The 20895-nt window shown below is 38.9% G+C and overlaps 3 protein-coding genes across 5 annotated transcripts in view; 2 read left to right on the top strand and 1 right to left on the bottom strand.

Moving 5' to 3' along the window:
- Positions 1 to 2430, bottom strand: part of kcnh3 (potassium voltage-gated channel, subfamily H (eag-related), member 3) — a 93884-nt gene extending 91454 nt beyond the window's left edge. The window contains exon 1 of the mRNA XM_043249569.1: positions 1952 to 2430. Coding sequence (XP_043105504.1) covers positions 1952 to 2027 — 76 coding nt within the window. The 5' untranslated portion in view covers positions 2028 to 2430. The remainder of the gene's footprint in view (positions 1 to 1951) is intronic.
- Positions 2431 to 4792: 2362 nt separating this feature from the next.
- Positions 4793 to 11804, top strand: idh1 (isocitrate dehydrogenase (NADP(+)) 1). Its single transcript, XM_043249406.1, has 9 exons — positions 4793 to 4952; positions 5807 to 5936; positions 8055 to 8346; positions 8529 to 8634; positions 9003 to 9180; positions 9401 to 9552; positions 10478 to 10618; positions 10726 to 10888; positions 11039 to 11804. The coding sequence occupies exons 2-9, from the start codon at positions 5815 to 5817 to the stop codon at positions 11130 to 11132; spliced, it is 1248 nt and encodes a 415-aa protein (XP_043105341.1). The 5' UTR covers positions 4793 to 4952; positions 5807 to 5814; the 3' UTR covers positions 11133 to 11804.
- Positions 11805 to 15563: 3759 nt separating this feature from the next.
- Positions 15564 to 20895, top strand: part of plekhm3 (pleckstrin homology domain containing, family M, member 3) — a 34817-nt gene continuing 29485 nt past the window's right edge. For all 3 annotated transcript variants that reach the window (XM_043249268.1, XM_043249269.1, XM_043249270.1), the window contains exons 1-2: positions 15564 to 15612; positions 18175 to 19050. In XM_043249268.1, coding sequence (XP_043105203.1) covers positions 18597 to 19050 — 454 coding nt within the window. In that variant the 5' untranslated portion in view covers positions 15564 to 15612; positions 18175 to 18596. The remainder of the gene's footprint in view (positions 15613 to 18174; positions 19051 to 20895) is intronic.

Below are 20895 nucleotides of genomic sequence, written 5' to 3'. Positions count from 1 at the left end.
TATCATTTTCAAAAGAATCATGTTTCTAAACTTTGATCCGGTCATCCCTAATGCATTCTCTCAAAATATCAGCCACAATAAAGGCTGAGTCCATCGCTTCCTGTTAGAACGTGTGAATGTGAGAAGCCCCAGAGCATTAATGAAGTCCAGTGTTTATCAGTGTCTACAGCAACTATGCCCTCTCTCTATGGGCCTGTCTTTGAACTCCTCTCAAATGGGAGCACGCCAGCAGCACAAAACTCTCTTTTTCTCTCCTCTTCTCTAGCATCAAACAGCAAAATAAAACCTTTGATAGCGCACGTCACATTGAGTTTAAATGCAGCTGATCCCCACCATGTGCGAGGCGATAAAATGACGAATGATAATATGAGTTCTTGTCTTTGCCAGCTCTGAGCGAAGGATCTCCAGCTTTACTGCAGGCTTTTATACACAGGAGTCACAGGAGTCCTTCTCTAAAAGCAGCCCCACCCTCTGTTCGTCTATTTATCCACATCTGCTAATAAATGGATAGTGATGAACCTTTGAGTGATAAAGTCTTTCAGTTACGAATTTCGATCTTTAAATAAACATTCCGAGCTCAACAGAAGCAAATGCGGCCAATTTTAGAAGATATGAAAGCAGAACTGTGAAGTTTAACGTTTTGCAAAAAACTGTCCAGTTAATTCTTCTGTTAAAGCTAAACAAAGCTGAATTATTTAGTTATTCTCGGGGTTACAGGGTTTATGGCATTCTGTTGTCACGGCAACAAAGTTGCACGATTTAAAGAGAAAAGGTTAGTAAGCATTTTTTTTTTCTTCTACATCTAAATAGTAACCTGATGCATATTGTTTCTGCTGCACAATTGAAGCTGTTTATTTTAACTTCTAAAAGAATAATTCAATTTTGTGGCAATCAACATTCAGCTTGGTTTGAACTTAACATAAAATATTCCGTAACATTAATCTAGACCGCTGGACAGACGCATAGAAGCTGCATGTTAGCGACCCTCTATCCTCCTACACGGCCGTGCCTTAGCCAGACAGCACGCAAGTTACTCATCCCTTCTGTTCAAAAAACACTTTACAAATCAGCTAGATCTCCACAGACTCACTTAGATGAAAGATCTGCCCGAAGAATGCCAAGGGAGCTCTTCTCATACTCATCTGCAGCACTGGACCAGTGACAGATGCACCTGTTTTGCTCTTTAAAGGATTTTTGTCCTTTCACCCTTAGTTGAGCCATCCAGATGTCAAGAAAAATGTATTCTTAAAAAAAAAACACTGTTAAATCTTATTACATTGCTTTCGTTCTTCAGATTATGTCATTATTTGAGATGCCGAGAAGAAAATGAGACAAAATGTACCAGGGATGCCAGGGAACAGATCACACCACAGAACATCCAAAATAAGCAGATATGCAGCAATACAGGGAAATGAAACTATAAATACCTTTCTTTGATATTTATTAAAGTACAATCAACAATTACCCAGAGCTCAGCCTTACACAATACCCGTAGCTTACAAACAATATGGACATTAACTTTAATTCAGTACCAAAATGTAAAGTATTTTACTGCATTCAAATATTTTGTGTATTGTAATGTTCACTATATTTAAATATAACTATGTTTAAACTTGTTTACAGTTCGCTTAAATTGTCCTGCAACGTGGAAACATTCTTCTAATTATATGAGGCCGTAAAACTGCGCGCATGCATAACGCGAATATATTATTGTCCAAAATACTTTTAGCTGTAGTATGGCAGCATGAATGCTGTCACTGAGACAATGACCGACCTGCTACACGAAAGGATTTCTTATGTCCACGCGCGCGCTTTAAGATCTTACAACTGTTCCGCTTTACGCACCAATCTAAATAGCTTCTGGTAACTGTTAAATTTGCCCAGGGCACTTTATATTTGCATTTGACACTTTGATGAAAGAACAGCAAGTTGGTACGGTCTGCGCACTTACGGGTGCCATCGAAACGGGTGGCGATGGTATCAAGGAAAGTGTTCTGCGGGGCCAGCAGACCTCTCATCACAGGCATCCTGGTGCGGGTCGACTGCGTCCTCCTCCCGCCTCTGCGCCCAGCAGGGGCAGCGGACTCCTGCTCAGCCCCGAACCCGGGTAAGAATCGGGATGTTCCGGGCGCGCATCCTAGACCCTGCAGGAGCGCCCCGATCCGTGATACGCGCGGCTCCACTTTGGCAGCTCAACAGTGACCATATCCTTTAACAAAAAGCCCACATATCTGCCTCACATCGTGTCATGAAGAGGACGAAAATCCGCGTTACGTGTCTTTGTAAGTCAGGTGCCTGGAGATGAGATGAACCTGTGCGTAACGGCAGCGCTGGAGACCAGAGCTCTGACTGGTGAGGCGACTGCGCACTGATGCCGTGTGGACTCCTGTGGCACCACGATCCTTCCTCTCCACATCTATATTACTGGCTTTCTCTAGTTGCTATAACCAGCAGGTGTCACGTCACGTGGTGAGCAGTCTTGCAAGGAGGCTAGAGCCCTTGTACTAGTTGTCTTTGTATTAAACATTCTTTATTGAGACTAAATGATCAGAAAACAAAGCACATTTTGATTTTGTAAGAAATCAGATTTAAAAAAAAAAAAATTTGTACAAGAAAATTCTTATTGACTGTGGAAGATTTTTGCACAAAAAAAGTGAGAAAAAAAATGAAGGGTCATTAACATCATTTAATTAATCTGGATCAAGTTATACAACAATAAACGGCATAATTCATAAAAACAAAAGCAAAATAGAAACAAAATGTAAACTTTATTTTGAAAAATGGAAACAAAGCACGTGTTCCAAGTAGACTACTGCTTTTCATCATGTTCAGCATTTATCATTGATTCTTAAATCAAACAGCGTGACCGTGCAAGAGCGTTTTACTACAACCCCTGACTATTTCTTTCAGATTTTATTCTGCAGCCAATAATAATAGAATGATAGGGGGAGCTTTATTGATATTTTCTCTTAAATTAAATATAGTGTCTCCGAGGAACAACCTACAACAAGACAAGCAAGTGAATGATACATAATATGACACGTCCAATAAATAAAATTTCACAACTTACTACTCGTTCAAAGTATAAGAGAAGAAGAAAATGATGGAGACATTTTCTTGTTTTTTTCTTTTCAATGTTGGTGTCTTGTTGCAGATCCAAAAGCTCACATTCTCACACCTAAAGTTTAATGTCACCTTGGCCTGCAGACTCACATTCCGGATGCCCAAAATATTCCAAAGGACGACATACTTACGTGCTGCAAAATATATTAGGCCACAGCTGTCGAGCTGTTGAGTGTCCATTGTGTTTCATGCGGTTTGCAACTTGGCCTATCAGCATCCCCCTGCCATATCTTGCATTTCTACGAAAACATAACAAATAAATAAATGTTATATTTCAAGTATGTTAAACCGTTACAGTAAACACCGGCAGAGAGGACAAACTATGCTTGTGGCAGTCACAGGGGACTCTTGTTACAAGCCGAGTGAGGGAATAGCGACACCTGCCGGTCTACTTGAGTGGCGCGTTCACACGGGAGATGCTGAAACGGCTGCTCGGTGCTCGCTCTCACTCCCTTCCTACTTATATAAACTCGAGGGATAAGAGCACACCGTTTCAGCTCATGAAGAGTGCTCGTGAAGGTGGATTGGGGATATGGACTGCTCAAGAAACACAATGCGTTTTGGAGGTTGGGTGAACCTGTATTTTTTGTATTATTTTGTATTGTTTCATCTGTTTTTGTTGGTAACAATCTGCAGGGGGCGTGAAAACTAGTAATCACCTATTTTTTAAGTGAGCAGGTGAAGGCTGGTACAAAACCAAATCATTAACAGTTTGGTTTATGAAAACTGGCATTGGTATCGCGCTTATTCTGTTACTTTTGGTGGCGTCAAGACGCACTTTTATGACGCACTTTTATGACCTAATTATATGCATAGGCGCCTTGACAAAATATACTTAGATCTGTTTTTTTTTTTTTTTAAGATTTTAATAAAACGCAGCCCAAATTTAAGTAGGTGTGTTTAAAACGCGGAAGAAAGACTGTGCTTGAAATATGATAATATTCCTTTTTGGAAATTGCAATAAAGCGTCGAAATGGGCGGGGCTAAAGCTACAAAATAATTTTTTATTGTTGTCATTCATTATTCTGTAAAACCTCTACAAAAGTTACGCATTGGTCACGTGGTAATTGTTACTTTTGCGTACGAATCTCAGTTCTTTTACTAAACACAAAACTTAATACAAATCCAAAATTCAGCAAAAACATAAGTGCAATCGAAATATAAATAACATGAAATAAATACGACATGGGGGATTATCATCAGAATATTGTACAGCTTGAAGGCTTTTCATGCATGCATTTTATGGATTTTAAGAAGATCGAGAATTCCCTCTGGAAAGGCGAAAGAATGAGGACATTGTTTTAATTAAACGCAATTGTGTAAAATAAATTATTTGCCGAAATCACAATATTATTATTACCTAAAAATAAACACCAAAGTTCCGTTTGGGGCATATATAATTTTATTTATATTTTTGTTAATTATTATAAATATATACCTATTTTATTTCAGTTGTAAAAAGTAAAGAACATGGATTTGTGATCCTACACGTCAACGAATGGTTCACATTTTTGAGCTGCATAGCGTCTCCTAGAGGAAGACAAGTGTATGTCCCGATGCAAACAGAGATGATCCAGGAACATATGCCTCCCAATAGGGTGCAGAATGAAGGAGGGACCAGTCGTTTGACTGTAGTTCCGTATTCTCTTGGATTGGTGGAGGATTATCTGATTGAAGAAGTACATGCATGAGCAGATCTGGAGAGAGCCTATGCCATCGGCTCAGCTGATAGGAAACAACGCCTTCCAAGACTAGTCCAAAAGCCTTCAAGCTCCACATCAACCACCCGATATCTTTCCATTTACTCCAGTACAAGCTCAAAAGAAAAGGTAGGCGTCGTGTGCTGAGTCGCGATCATTCAAAATAATCGGCAAATCACATTACAGTCGCTGTTGTTTGATTTGACGTTTCCTGCAAAGTGCTACCGGTATGCTAAGCACTAATAGAGAAAAAAAAAACAAAGTGATAAATTCATCAGAAAAAGACGAAAACAAAGGCTTTGAGACCTCGGGTGTCATATACAAATGACATATTTAAAGAAGTGTTAACGTCGCGTTGTTATTTATTTTTTTAATCGTACACGGGTTCGTCTAAACCTTCATTATGACTCTTATTAAAACATTAATTTATATGTGCAAAACAGGATAGCGCGCGCGCTGTATCTGACCGTTGCCCTGGTTGTTTTGTTACGTAACCAGTGCCAGTTTGTGGAGCTGCAGTAAGAAGTTAAAACATTACTGACACAGTTAATACACGAAATCTGTCGTGCTGAGAGTAAAAGGCCTGTGTCATATTACACAATGGATGCCTGTCTGTCAGCTGCTGCTGGGAACGAGATCTCTCTCAATAGCTGGTACATCAGTACAGAGATAGTAACACCCTAACGGTTGTACATGCATTGTAGTTCAGGGTATTTAAAAGAAGAACTTGTCATTTTTGCCTTGTCCAAAATAGCACTGAAGCATAAGTGGAAAAACTAAGGTACTACTGCTAATTATGGAAAACAAGAGAAACTCTAAATCTGTCATTTTGTGTTTAGTCTGCCGGTCCAAAAATCCTGTCAGTTAAAACAGGTTTCGTGCAAAAAATGCTGACTCACTGGTTGTGTAACTTTTCTCAATGGAATCCATTCAATAAATAATCTACTATACATCTTAATATGAAACCGTCATTGGTCTTACAGGCTCCAAAATGTCCCAGAAGATCAAAGCGGGTTCTGTGGTGGAGATGCAGGGAGATGAGATGACCAGAGTAATATGGGAGCTCATAAAAGAGAAACTCATTTTTCCATATCTGGAGCTCGACCTACACAGGTGAGATTAAGTGTGTGTGTGTGTCACGTTCACAGCAGGTGAGCATTCGATTTCCCTTGTGAATACTCAAGTCTAAGCCTGTATGTTAATCTTATTTAATGTGACTTTGCTGGCAATTAGTCGTTTCGCACCCATAGCACTAATGTTAAAGGTGTATTAATAGATTTTGCCCTGTATAATCATTTTGAAATAATTTGTGAACTCCTTTTAAAATCTTTTTTTTTTTTCTCTGTATCATAAATTATTAATATTGAAATAAACGATTTAATGTAAAATTAATTGTTGCCTTTTTGACGCTGATATAGTAATTTATCAGTTTTCAAGTATTAACGTTTTTTATAACTGCTGTCAACTTGCCACAGACGTGTTTCAGTGGCACAAGTGTACATTACTAATTATAATGACGCTGCTGAGCAGGGTCTTGTCAAGTTTTACAAATATTAAATTTCCTGTTGTACGGATGTGATAATCCCCGAGGCCAGTCCCACAAGTTAGCACTTTCTGTGCTTAAAATTATGAATTGTCAGGATCTGCACTTTGAACTTTACGCGTTATTGTTGTGTAATTATTAACCTGTTTTGTTTTTTATATGTAAAGGAAGTATTTAGCATTGTGTATGAATTTGACCTAAAGGTTTAAAGAATAGTTGCAAGGTGAAAGCTGGTCAGTTATCTTTCTGATAAGAGTGTTATCAGTATGTTAGCAAACAAGGTGTCGTCACTTAAGGGGGATCTCTTGACGCCTGTCCATTCAGTCACTTCCACTGAACTTGGTACTGGTCTTTGAGCTTGTATCGTATGTTTACTTGTCATTTGTGCTTTTAGTTGCATTGTTAAAAGCGCCTTTTTCGTCAAAGCTTTGCATTGATGGATGGAACTAAGTCTATGGCAACTCTTAAAAATGTATTTCTAAAGTGTTTTGAAGTCCTCTAGCGCCACCAGCAGTTTTTCAGAATCGTTATCGTACCGAGGGAGTGGAAGGAAAGTGGGTGAAAGGCCACAGCATACTCAACACAATAGTAAGGAACCAGTAAAGTATGGGAAAGTTCCTCCCCATGCTGGCAGCGTTGTGTTGCAGCTCAGGGGTGCTCTCTCCGAAGTGTGTGTTAAATGCGTTACACTCTTTCTAACTAGTTGCGGAGTCTCTGTGAGGACGCCTTCATTAGTTCAGTCACGCATATGCAGAACAGATGAGGCCTTTCATTTGCTTTCAGATGCTCAGAGCACGAGTGAATTTAAATTAGTGTTGAAAATGTTATTTTGAAGATGCGTGACTATTTAGAAATGTTTTGGTAGCTGGAAATAGCAAAGCATATACTGAGCGTTATTCATTACCTCATAACTAGGCCTGTGCCTTAGAAGCACCAGAAGTTATATATATGTAAATATGCATAATTTTATGTATTTTTTTCTGCCTCCCACTGTGTATTTAATTATGTTCTTGATTGCAATTTCTTTTCTAAATGTTTTTAACAATTCTGCTCTAGTCTTCGGTCCTTAGTCTGCTCTTAGTTTGTCATCCAACAGAATATTTACAGATTTCTGCAGAATTCCTTTAATTATTACCCATACTTAGTAGAAAAGGTAAAAACACATGTACGCCACAATTCAAAATTGTTGAAAAATCTGATTTGTCATCACAGGAATAAATTACATTTGAAAATATATTTAAATTGTAACTGTAATTTTAACTGGGATAACATTCTGTCCGTTTTATCCCAGTAAGAAAGTATTTTTTTCTATTTCAATTCACTAGAAACGGTGTGCTACATGTCACTCGTGGCACTCGTTTCCCGTTGACCTAATTTAAAGAGCGTCATGGGACGCCATCTGTCTGACTGGTAGCACAGTGTAATGTGGTCCAACGTTACCAATTTGACTGCCACTGTGAGCTAGGTTGTATTTTTAAATTTTGGACATTTTAAAAGTAAAGTATAATGTACAGTAAATGGAAATCTAGAGACTCATAGGTGCACTACGGTCATAAGCAAAGAAATCATTTTTCTCATTCAGCATCAATAATAAAGTAGAAGTTTGTGATTTAATTATCTGCTTTTTTTTTTTTGTCCACCAAAAAAGTCATTTGCAATAAGAACGTCATTTTCTCTCTGTGTGGTAGCTATGACCTGGGAATGGAGAACCGCGATGCCACCGATGACAAGGTGACTGTTGAGGCGGCAGAGGCTGTGAGGCGCTTCAACGTCGGCATCAAGTGTGCCACCATCACTCCTGACGAGAAGCGCGTGGAGGAGTTCAAGCTCAAGAAGATGTGGCGCTCTCCCAACGGAACCATCCGGAACATCCTGGGTGGCACTGTGTTCAGAGAGGCTATTATCTGCAAGAACATTCCCCGCTTGGTTCCCGGCTGGATCAAGCCCATAATTATTGGCAGGCACGCACATGGAGACCAGGTAGGGAGCTCTTACTCGTGCAAGTATTAGAATATCTGTAATTAAGCCTAACTGTGAATTTTTGTTTGCTGCTGTTTTATCAAAGTTCACATCATGCCTAAGCAATCGTCCCTTAATACTGGTGAAAACACGTCACGGGTAAAAGGTCTCTTGAGATAATCTGTTCTTTTTCATTTTAACAGTACAAGGCCACAGATTTCGTTGTTCCCGGTCCTGGTAAAGTGGAAATGACATACACGCCTAAAAATGGAGGAGAGCCGCTCAAGTTTGTTGTCCATGACTTTGAAGGTAGCAGGTTTTGTATACTATTAAACGAACACTGTCATTTCGGACTATTATTCTTTTCACAGACTGTTTTTCACCTACTTGTTAGTCAGGAAGTCTGTGATTCTGTATGTCAGAGATGTCTAACTGTCTCTGTATGATTATGTCATGACAGTGAGAGTCTTGAGCATGTTTGTCTTGCCACCTAACCAGATCGACACTGTCCCTGCTCTGCAAATACTGATCAGATGAAACTGAATGTTGTGCAAAGATTTGACATTTGATTTGAAACCACTGGAACATCGCCTAGTTGTTTCTAAATGGAAGTGACACAAGCACATCTGCTTTTAGACCAGGTTTTCTTGACCGTATGCGTGATTGTGTGTGTTTAGGTACTGGTGGAGTTGCTCTGGGGATGTACAACACAGACAACTCAATCCGGGACTTTGCTCACAGCTCTCTCCAGATGGGGTTGAACAAAGGCTGGCCAGTGTACCTCAGCACCAAAAACACCATCTTGAAGAAATATGACGGCCGCTTCAAAGACATTTTCCAGGAGATCTATGACAAGTGAGTCCTCGATGAAATAGTTGCTTATGAATTGTATCCTAAAAATTCATGGTAATCAGTCTACTTACACGGGGTGTTTTGAAGTAAAGGAAACAAGTCCAAAACCACACATTATAAATGTACATTTTTAAAAGCATACATAAATATGATAAAAGATAATTCCGACACTGTGTGTGTGTGTGTGTGTGTGTGTGTGTGTGTGTGTGTGTGTGTGTTGCAGAGAGTACAAGGCTCAGTATGATGCTAAAGGTATCTGGTATGAGCACCGGCTGATTGATGACATGGTGGCTCAGGCCATGAAGTCTGAAGGTGGGTTTATCTGGGCCTGCAAGAACTATGATGGAGATGTGCAGTCAGACTCTGTAGCTCAGGGTGAGTAAAACTGCAGTAAAATTATTTTTTACCTGCCAAAGCCAAAACATGGTCTGAAAAAAGTTACTGAATGGATTCTTTAGAATTGAACACACACACACAAATGATGGATAAGCTCAAGGTCAGCTGCTTTTCAAAATTGTGGGGTTACAGGGATCATATTTATTTATTTATTTAATTTATGTATTTGTACATTGATTTATTTGAAAAAAAAAATCCATTATAATATTAGTTTTTGCTGTATTTTGAACCCTCTGTGAGCATTAGAACTTTTTGTTTGATAGTTGTGTTAAATTTTTTTTTTAATTTTTGCATAGTTTTCGTGGTGCTTGGTGAATCTGCTTTTAAAGGATTATTTCACTTCCAGAAAAAATTCACTCACCCCTTTGCCATCCAAGATGTTCATAATTCATTTCCTCAGTCGAAAAGAAATAGATTTTTGAGAAGAACACTCAGATATTTCTCTATACTGCGTGAACTTCAGTGGGAGGTTGAAGGTGTAAACTGCATCTTCAAAGGGCTCTACGTGATCCCAGTCAAGGAGTAAGGGCCTTCTCTGGGGGAAAGATCAATGCTTTACTAAAAACAAATAAATAATATACTTACACAGTGTTTATTAGGGAAACAGGCAAAGTCAAACCTGTTTTTTCCCATTGAAGTCCACTATATGGAGAAAATCCTGGAATGTTTTCCTTAAATATAAAAGTTTTTAAGGAAAGTTTTTAGTTAGGTTTTTTTTTTTTTTTTTTTTTGAAAAACAAAAAACATGAACATCCTGGATGACATGGGGGTGGGTAAATTATCAGGAAATTTCTGGAAGTGAACTAATCTTTGAAGACCATGTGCTTGCATAATGACATTACTCACCGTGGAAGTATTATGAAAGAATTCTGAAATTTCTAGTGAGGAAACACTCTGTTTCTAGGTTATGGGTCACTGGGTATGATGACCAGCGTGCTCGTGTGTCCTGATGGCCGTACAGTAGAAGCTGAGGCAGCCCATGGCACCGTTACACGACACTATCGCTTTCACCAGCAGGGCAAAGAGACGTCCACCAACCCTATTGGTGAGGGAAAACACACTTACATCACTACCACCCTTAATCGATAAAATGCACAGATAACGGACAGGAAACTGTTTTTCATTATCTTTTTTTTTTTTGTCCCATCACAGCCTCTATCTTTGCATGGACGCGAGGGCTGCTGCACCGGGCCGAGCTGGATAAGAACGCAGAGCTTCGGGTGTTTGCTGAGGCGCTGGAGGCCGTCTGCGTGGAGACCATTGAAGCCGGTTTCATGACCAAGGACCTGGCCATCTGCATCAAGGGCATGTCTAGGTACGTCTATTATCTTTTATCGTCTATTATAGAGTAGGTTTAGCTTTACAATAGACATGAATTTATTACGAAATGCTTGGTGAAAGTATAGCAACAAGACGGTATTTATATTTTATATATTAACCTTTTTCTCTCTATATTTTTTTTCAGTGTTGCGCGCTCTGATTACCTCAACACTTTTGAGTTCTTGGACAAACTGGCCGAGAATCTGAAGATGAAGTTGTCAAGCCAACCCAAACTGTAAAGCTGCTGGGTGTCCACGGGGCGTTCACACACACGCACACTCTGACACTCAACCCACCTCAAAGCGCAGACTCCGCTTCTTTAGTCTCATTTTCTGTCTTAACTGGGACCAAAGGCAGAGAAATGATTGACTTCACCACTACAGCCAGTAGGGGGAGCAATGCACTTTCAACTGGACGTCGAAAGTGCCCTTTTTAATGGAAGGAGCCGGTGTAACTTTCATTATGATTTTAAAAACAAATGACAAACATTCATATATTAGACTGTATCACTGTTTAGGCGGTTTTATCATTGCAACGGTTGTTCTCATTGAAAAATATATTCCCTGTAGTGCATAAATGTGTATTTTGTGCTACTGCTATCTCTCAGGTGCACGAACACCTGTTGCCTTATTGTCTGCGTGTCTAGTAGTCTTGTCTTCGGGCAGCTTCTCTGGAAGCCGTCCGAGAAACAGTGAGATTAGGTCTTAACAATGTAAATACCTGCTTTTAACTGAAACACTGGTAGTTTACACCAGTAGACATTCCTGTTCGTTCTACACTTGTATCAGTGTCTGTCAATGCATTACAAATGATTTTCCTTATATGGTTCTGTTTATGTCAGTCTGTGTGCTCACGTGATCGGGTCTTGGGTTATTTTGACATCAATAATAAATGAGACTTTTTAAGAAGAATATCTCTTGTGCTTTGACACCGTCTGATCATGTTTGGTGAGGATGTTTTAAACTGATCAGCGATAGTTAAGACTGATCTCTTAATTTAAATCAGTGTTCTTTTGAGGTTTATATTTGTCAAAGAATCTACAAAATATAAAAGCAACATAAACTCCATCAGCATCACAGTTTGCACAAAAATATTACGCAGAACGTTTGTTTCCACTGATGATAATTAGAAATCACTCAAATTAGCAATCACTTTCAAATGATCATGAAAATGTGCCATCATAAGAATAAATTCGATTTTTAAATGTACTATAACCGAACACTTACTTAAAAAAAGAAATGTATTTCACGCTAGTATTGGTTTTATTTTGCCAATCCGAAACTATGGCAACTACAGACAACAATATAAATTTGTCTCAGCAAGTAGTCCAGTATTGAGCGTGTAATACTTTTTTAGATTAAATCATGTTAAATCATGTCACTTGAGGAGGTTCACACTTCATTCACTAGATGGCAGCACAATGACGACAAGAGAACACGTCCTTTTGAACAGAGTCTGGACGTTTTTGTAGCGAATAGCAAAACAACGGAAAGTCGTTTTTAATTCAGTTTATTATTTTTATTATCATTAAACATTAAATGTTTCATGCATTAAATTTGATGCTTTTTGGAATCAGTATATGAAGGGAAAATGAATGAAAACGTTGTAAAAAAAAAAAAAAAAAAATTATGTTTCATCACTCTATGCTCGTGAACAGGTCTTGATTTCCGCAAAACGACCGGAAAAATATTAAGAGCATGTCTGAGTACCAGACAGTCCTAACACAGACTGCTACCTACACTTAAGTGTTCTTGACTTTATTAGATGTCTGACAATAGCTTACCGAGTGACTAGTGAGAACGAAGAGGAGGAAGACATCGGGCATGAGAGAGAGAGAGAGAGAGAGAGAGAGAGAGAGAGAGAGAGAGAGAGAGAGAGATCATGGCTCAGAGTGCCACCATTGTGCCGTGATAATTGGATTCTCCCTGTATGAATGGACACTCATTCACGGGCTTTGTTAGTGTAAAGATTACTATTGTGCTGCAGGAAGTAAAGCCTTATGAATATGAAATAGAGGCCAGTGGTGATTCCTACGTTAATGACGTAAAACGCGCACAAGTTGAGGTCACAAAAGGCCGTTGTTTAAACCCCGCCCCCAAAACGTTTCATTGTTCGTTTCAACGACGCGTCACCTGTCAGGAAAGGTTCAGGCTTTATGAATTAAGAGGAATAATCCATAATACATTTATTTGTCTATCTTGCTTATATTTTAAATGTAGGCTTTTAATGTTTTAATGCATTTACAAAAATAGGCATCAAGTTATATTCAAAAAAAAGCATTTATTTTACATTTTTATATGTTACGATGTATTTTGGCATGAAAGATGTTAAATGAAATATGTTAACATAAGCAAATGTAAGCTATTGAATCGCCACGTAGGCTATCCGATGTGCAAGTGTTCAAACATTTTCTCACAAGTCACCAAAACCGTGTGCATTATTTGCACCAAGTACACCAGCAAGACTCTCGGAGCCTTAAGAAGGACATGTGCATTGAAAATTAATAAACAGATGAATGATTGAGATATGGCTTGATGTTGTCTGTCTCTCGCTGTCTGAGAGCGCACCTTACCCCTGTAGGGAACTCGGTGGTTTCCATGGGGACGCATAGCCACTCTACTCTTCAAAAGCGGGCCGAGCAGAGGCAGAGGGGCCCTTTGTGTTGGAGAGGAAAGCGTGGAACAACGCTGGGCAGATGAAAGCACTGCTATCCTTATGTCCAATCATAATTTAGTCATCAGTGCAGGAGCACAGAATCCAAATAGACACTGAAAACACAAACAGCGAAAAGGAGAGGCTCATAGGTCAAGATTTGAGCAAGAGAGAGAGAGAGATGGGAGGCTGATATGAGGATAAATTTCAAAGAGATAAAGGAATAGTTGTGCTGTGGCTCAGGCTTGTTTTTTCTTGCTGATGATCAACTCTCTATGCTGTAGTTTGTGCTGAAATGATGCCGCCCACTTTCATCCAATTTAAGAAAATTATGTTGCATCAACTACATTGTTCAAACTAAAAATAGCAGCCTTGATTATCAGGACGCCTTTTCGTCTTTGTTTATCAAGGGAGTAGATGTGGGCTTTAGATGGCTGATAGATTTGTTAACTTGCAAAATTCATTATTGAATAAAAAAGTATTAATGATTACAACCTATAACTGCTTATAATATATAACAAACACAAATCACACCCACACCAAACGCATGAACTTTAATCATAAAATGTATCACATTTAAAGATACATTTATTGTATATTGCTTATATTAATAGGTTAGGTGGACTAGCGTTTCATTTAAGTTGACATTTTACAAGGATAGTCAACATTTCCTTACTAAACAATAATGAGGATAACTTCATAATCACCTAGCTAAGCGTATTAACATTTTTAAACAGTTGCAGCAATTTGTCAAGGTTAACAAGGTTAGCGTTTCAAGCTTCTTTTTTAACGTTTTCTCCTCCCTCTCCACATGTGATTTACAGCAGCCTGTCCAATTGCTGACTCTCTTAATTGTCTCAGAACAGCGTTAAAAAGAAGACAGAAAGAAACTCTGAGTTTTCTGGGTTCAGATGAGGGTCTATGTAGGTCACGCACAATATGGCGCCTGAAAGTTTACAGCTGGGGCTCGTACCACCATTATCCCACAACAATATTGCAGAGAGGAACTTATTTGAGCCCATTAGCCCATGTCCCCTCCTCCTTCATTAACGAAGCCTTTCTTTAAACAAGCCAAGACAATAAGCTCTCAGAAAGGGTGGCGGGGGGAGAACAGGAGGACTGGAGGGGAGGTCGCAGGTTTAGCCCGGAGCCCACGATAATTACTGTGTTTCTGTCTGTGGCCTGAAAAAGACTTGAATAATGTTTCTTTTTCTGTGGGGACCTGAACAATAGACGCAGGCCTGGCTTCAAGAATGGCGAGCTTTTGGCTATTGGCTATTACAAAAAATCTCATCTTTGCCACTCATGCCAAACCTCTTGGCATCATTATCGCACAAAGTCTTAATGTCGACCACAATTTGCACATTAAGAATGCATAGATCTTTTATGCAGTAAGACTTCTTTTGTCAGAATTTGTATGGCAGCTCCTTCCAGGCCCACGTGGCTTGCTAATGGCTGTGATATATGTGGAGTTTGTGTGGGATTTTGGTGTGTGTGTTTGTGAGAGGAAAGAATGAATAAAAAGTATTAGCCAGTGTAGCTATAAGATGGTTTTACACACTCCTACACAACAAAAACTCTGTATCTGATTCAGTATGTACTGGCGCTATTGATCGTAACAGAAACTTAGTGGCATGACAGTGTAGATTTGCAAACCTTGCAGATTTTGTTATGACTTTTATTACCCCTTCTTTTATAACCTAACATGTTAAGGATAAAATGTAAATATTTCGCTTCATCTGAGTAGCCTAAATCTGAAATAACGCTTGCTTTACAAATAAAATAAATAAATAAAAAATAATACTGTGGTGGCTCCATTATGCTGGGATGGTGTCATATAACACCATGACACTGAAATAATACGGCCAAGAATGTACGATGCTGTTTGGAATATATAATTTTAATCATGATATAAAATGAATTAAGTATATGAAAAAAAAAAAATCAATGATTTATTAAATAAATAAATGTAAAAAAAAGTCGGAACCATTTATCGAAAGATGTTGTTTCACCCGGTGCGCATTTCCGCTGACGGAACTGAATGTGACAGATTGTAAACAGAAGCGGGTGAGTCATTTTCTCATACAAATAACATATTATTAGCCCTTTTCATGCTTAGACCTTTTATTATAGTGATTCGCCGATTATCAATGATACATAAACATGTTACATTCGCTGTGAGTTAAACACAGCGAGATGACACAAATGTCATTGGCAGATGAAGTAGCTGAGTGCTAACTAGCATCATGATGAAGTCATCGATGCAATCCATAGAAGCAGCGATTTGTAAATAAAAGCAAAGTCTCTATCAGAAGAGGGACAAACCTAGTTTTTAGAGTTTGTTATAGCTTTTTGTACATTACATTTTGTATAGCAGCTTGTTGGTGTTTGTCAGCTGCACTTGGGTGAATTGGCAGTCCGCATCAACTTATTAAGTTGGATTGTTCAGGATACTTGTCGAGTTGAATGTCGTCTATGGTTTTTATTCAGTGAAGAACGTCTGTTCTGAACAGTCAGCGTAAGATGGCTCAAATCGCGCTGTCTGGTTTTGTCAAGTCAAGTCACATTTGTTTATATTGCCCTTTATACAATCAAGATTGTTTCAAAACAGCGTCACAGTAATAAACAGGAAAACAACAGTATTAAGGTTTCAGATTTGGAAGTATATTCAATTGAGCTATAACGCAGCTATTCAAATGGGCAATAGGCTTATTATTCAGCAAATACACAGCTCATTTCAAAGTACAAATTAATATTTTCTGAATATTAATTAATTGAGCCCCAACTGAGCAAGGCAAAGGCAATGGTTGCAAAACACCGTCAGTAAGAGCAGTGAAGAAAAATAATACTTCAAAGTCAAAAGATAAAATGGTCTAGGTTACTGGCAGGGTGACTGGTCATGTTTCCTCTCAGTCAGATCTATGATAATATGATTTCTTGTTCTGGGATGTTGATGCTCATCACAGTATAACCCTTATTCAGTGTTTTAATAATCAGAATATATTGTATAAAATGTCATTTAAGAATGTGCACGTCTACTCTCTGCTGTTTTCAATTTGGTATTCTCTCTCACTGCTTGCAGACTATAACTTTGCTTTGTCACTGCCTCAGTGTGGAGATTGATATTTGCTGTGAAATGGCTAAAAATAGAATAGTAGAAATGTGAACATCACTGGCTCAAGTTTTTAACTGTAGCAGATCTGGTTCTTAAGTCTAACTGCTCCTCTCTAGACGTTTGTTTTAGACTCTTTATAGTTGACCTAAAAGTGAAAAATCTCTTGCCATTTACTCTAACTATTTCCATTGTATGGACAAAAACAGTGAGACTTAAGATATTGTCTTATATACTTTACAGACGTGATGGAGAAATTACATTTTATGTATTGATATTTATTATATTATAATACATTTTTGCTTTGTAAAAGCAGTTTTACTGACTCAAAGGAAGACCAATGGGAAAAAAAAACCTGTCTGTTGGTCGCCTGTCTTGTTTCTCTATTTTTCCCATGAGTGTGGTGAGTCTCTGATCTGAGATGATGTAATGGTCTTTTAATAATTAATGTTTTAAAGAAAGTAAAAGACCCTTATCTGGAGTGCAGAGGAAATCAATGTTATTGTGGGAGGAGGTAGACATGAGTAAGATGAGAAGAGGCTGCAAGATCATGTGAAACGAAAACAGAAAGAAGCCATGCTCAGGTTTAGTGAGGCAGGGAACCCCACCCCAAGCTGGAAACTTCCATTGATGCTGTTGGTTTGTCTGCGTACCGAAGCTATGGAACGTAAGGTAGGCTGCTGAGTGGATCTCCAAGGTAGTTGCAAGCAATTAACGGTGCCTTAATATGAGTGTTAACACAGGTCAAGGTAAGTGTTCAGCTGCTGATTCTGTACCTGTGTTTGAAAAGATAAGCTAGCTGCCTACATCTGCAGCATTCTATGGCATTGTTTTCAGAATCCATACCGATAGGAAGCAGCATTATGGGCCATTCACACGGAACATGTTTTTATGCGAATTAAGAACAAATGCTGTCTGTCTAGTGCATGTTTGTGTAGAAAATGCAAATGGGACATCATCTGAAATCCAATATGTAGGTTGCAAAATTTGATAAGCTTTGCAACTGTTAAAGAAGTGAGTTCTTTATTATAATAATAATAATAATAATAATAATAATGTGTGTTGTAAAATTGTAATCTAGATGTACTACTTTTTGTTGTGTAGTCACTGTCACGTGACCTGCCTGTGTCACTGCCCCTGCCACTCTTTACAGCTCCACTCCATTGGTCTCATGGAATAGTAAAGTGTCCACTGTATTGTGCATTTTGAAATCTTAGCCGAAGTAGATGGTGATCTGGAGATTTTGGATATAAATATTGTGAGATTTTGTAATCAGTCATTTAGTATATTTTATTTAATTTAGGATGCCGCCTTAGATGGCAACTGCGTATATAGGTGGTAGACAGCAAGGAAGCTAAAGCAACCATTTTTTTTTTTTGGGTGGGGGCTCAACTGTTGTACAATTCCTGTTGTCATACTTTTTGCTCAAAGGCTCATCATACTAGAACATCAGCTGTCCATAGAGTTACTGCTGTATTTATTCACCATACTTTTCTCTCTTGTTTGTCTAAATTCAGGATGTCGGGCCCTGGGGAAGGACGTCCTGGTGCCACATTGCATTTATCACTCGCTGAATTACTGCCTTACAGACTGCAGTGATTTAATTGAGGCACTCATCTGAATGAGGCAACACCTGTTCAGGACAGCACTGTTTGCGCTCACCTTACCCAGTGCTGAAACTGATAGCTGGCACAGTGGTCAGTTCTCATTAGGTCCTTGATTAACAACATTGGCTCATAAAGTGACAGTCCTGGAACTGGTTCAGGCCTTTGTGGACCATCTGTTTTGCTACACTTCCTTTTGGGTTCAGACAGCAGATGTTCCGTCTGCGGTGCCTTCAGGCCTTGCAATCCTGTCGTGTCTTCCCTCACACAAGTAAGGAAACAGTCCAATCGCTCCACCCCTCCACTTCCTTTGTGACGCCGAAACTGTCAAGGTGATGGATGGTCTGGAGGTTGAGGACATAAGCCCCGCCCTTGAGGCCACTGAGGACTACTTGCATTGCCTCGATGACAATCAAGGAGATGGCCAGGTACGTCCGCCCAAGCTTAAAGAGGCCTCCACCTTGGACAAGTTGAATTCCAGTGGGGTGTGGGGGCTACTGACAGGAAAGCAATCTGAAATATCACCCAAAAATATGGCTTGGGCGGAGCAGACATCATTCACAGTGCTGGGCCTGCGACATGGAAAAAGGAACCGAGCTCGATCCACTAACGATTTGGCGGCTCATGCCAAAGAGATGAACTCCACCACCAATGCATCCAGTGGTGGCTTCAAGCGTGGCCACAACCGCTCCCGTTCAGACGTCAACAACCGCACCTACACCGATAATGGCATGCCTGCCATTGACAAAAATACACTCAAGAACATGGCACTGAACGACCACAGAGATGGTAAGAATTAACTAAAGACGATTTATTGTCTTTATGATGTTCATTTTGTCTGATTATTTGTTCATTAGTTTTGAGTGGTGCAGAGATAAAACAAGTTAAGCTTTATATTAGGTGGCCTTAACTACTGTGTACTTACATTTAAATAAGTAATTTAATTAAAACGCACTTGTTGTGTACATTATATGTATTTACATTGTACTTATATGTTTAAAAATGTCTATATGTAGTTACATCTAATTACACTGTTGACCCATTACCCCACCCTTAAACCTACCCATGCCATTAATTTGCAATTCGCTGTGTTTTTTAATACAATATGAAGTATATTGTACTTATTTTTAGACATAAGTACATAGTAATTAAGGTCACCTAATATAAAGTGTGTCCCAAATCACACAAAAAAAATTATTATGAGAAGTTATTATGAAAAATCAATTCCTTCGTGGAGAAAATGAAGGGGATTTTTACTTTCCGAAAACCGACTGTCACACTTTATACAGTTGCACTGAGTACAACTTTGGACCGATCAGATTTCGCTCTTCCACTTGTCACTTGTTGTGAATGATTAGGACAAAAACTCAACATGAGGAAAAAAAACCTTCCATAAAAAGAAGACTATTTACTTGCTAAAATGCTAAAATTATATCTCTATTCTTCTCTGGTGTTGTAGCTTTTATCTCCTCACACCTGTGATGTGTTGTGTCTGCGTCTCTGTCAACACAGCTCACCTGCACTCTTTGCAGGAATCACCTCCTTTTATGTTCGAGGGGGTTCAATGAGTTTTTGCTTACTTGTGGTTTGGCCTGTTTGTTTGTTTCTGTTTGTTTTCATCTGAAAGGCTTTACTTAGACAAGGTCATCCCAGAGCAAGAACAGCAGAGATCTAGTGCAACATTACGATTAACATGCCTGCTATGATTTAATACAATACATATTCACCAATACAAACTGTCACATTGTTTTAAAGCTTTTTATATCCAGTGTAGTCTGGTTTAATTCTGTATTAACTGAAAAGGCTGATTTATTTCTACATCCAGTAAATCAGCACTAGGTTTTGCAAAATGGCAGGTGATACCAATCCTCTTGGCTGTCCTTGCCTCTGTGTTAAAACTTAATGGGGTAAATTGTTAATTACAGAAATGTGCCAAAGGGAGCAACAGGAAATAGAAGTAAGTTCCACGCTCGAAAGCCCACCGTTTCTTGAGTGACTGAGATTGAATCCTAGGTGACATTAAGATATTGGCAACCCACCCAGTGTCTAATGTTGATAGATCTACTGATTAAGACTGGAGAAACCCCTACACCCATCACTGCACAGGTCTCAGTGTTTGCGTTATGCTTGACTTGACTCTATAGTTCATTAGAAGTGTCAATTTTAATATAGTCTGCTTTGTTTCACATTTATTCTTCAACATCTTGATTTATAACTCGGGGTGTATTCACACCAGGAAAGCACGCTAGTTCACTGGCTTTGCTTCAGACCAAATACAATGTTGTCGATAGTTTGTTATTAGTAAGTTATTTTTGTGTGGAGTGGTTCACTTTCACACTGCGCATTTTGCAAGTGAACCAGAAATTGCATGTTAAATGTGCTAAGGTCATTAATTCATTGGTTTATCTATTCAGCCATACCAGAGTTTGGTTGTAAATGAAACTTGACCACCTTTTCAGCTATATCTCTGTATGTTTTGGTCTCGTACCTGAGTGCGATTGATGTATTCACACCTGCCCAAAGATCCACCCAAGGGGTAAAACTGGAGTTTGAGTCTGATACGTCCTCAGAGACTGGACTTAGACTCACATTAGTTTGAATGTAGTTTTCTATACAATATGAATTATACCTTAA

This window comes from Puntigrus tetrazona, chromosome 9 (assembly GCF_018831695.1).
Source record: "Puntigrus tetrazona isolate hp1 chromosome 9, ASM1883169v1, whole genome shotgun sequence".
NCBI classification, from domain to species: Eukaryota; Metazoa; Chordata; class Actinopteri; order Cypriniformes; family Cyprinidae; genus Puntigrus; species Puntigrus tetrazona.
This window is presented reverse-complemented; position numbering and strand designations above follow the sequence as displayed.

Coding starts and splice junctions, on each gene's coding strand:
- idh1 (XM_043249406.1), top strand. CDS start 5,815: ATGTCCCAGAAGATCAAAGCGGGTTCTGTGGTGGAGATGCAGGGAGAT. Junction 8,635..9,002: donor TGTTGTCCATGACTTTGAAG/GTAGCAGGTTTT, acceptor GTGTGTGTTTAG/GTACTGGTGGAGTTGCTCTG. Junction 10,889..11,038: donor TGCATCAAGGGCATGTCTAG/GTACGTCTATTA, acceptor ATTTTTTTTCAG/TGTTGCGCGCTCTGATTACC.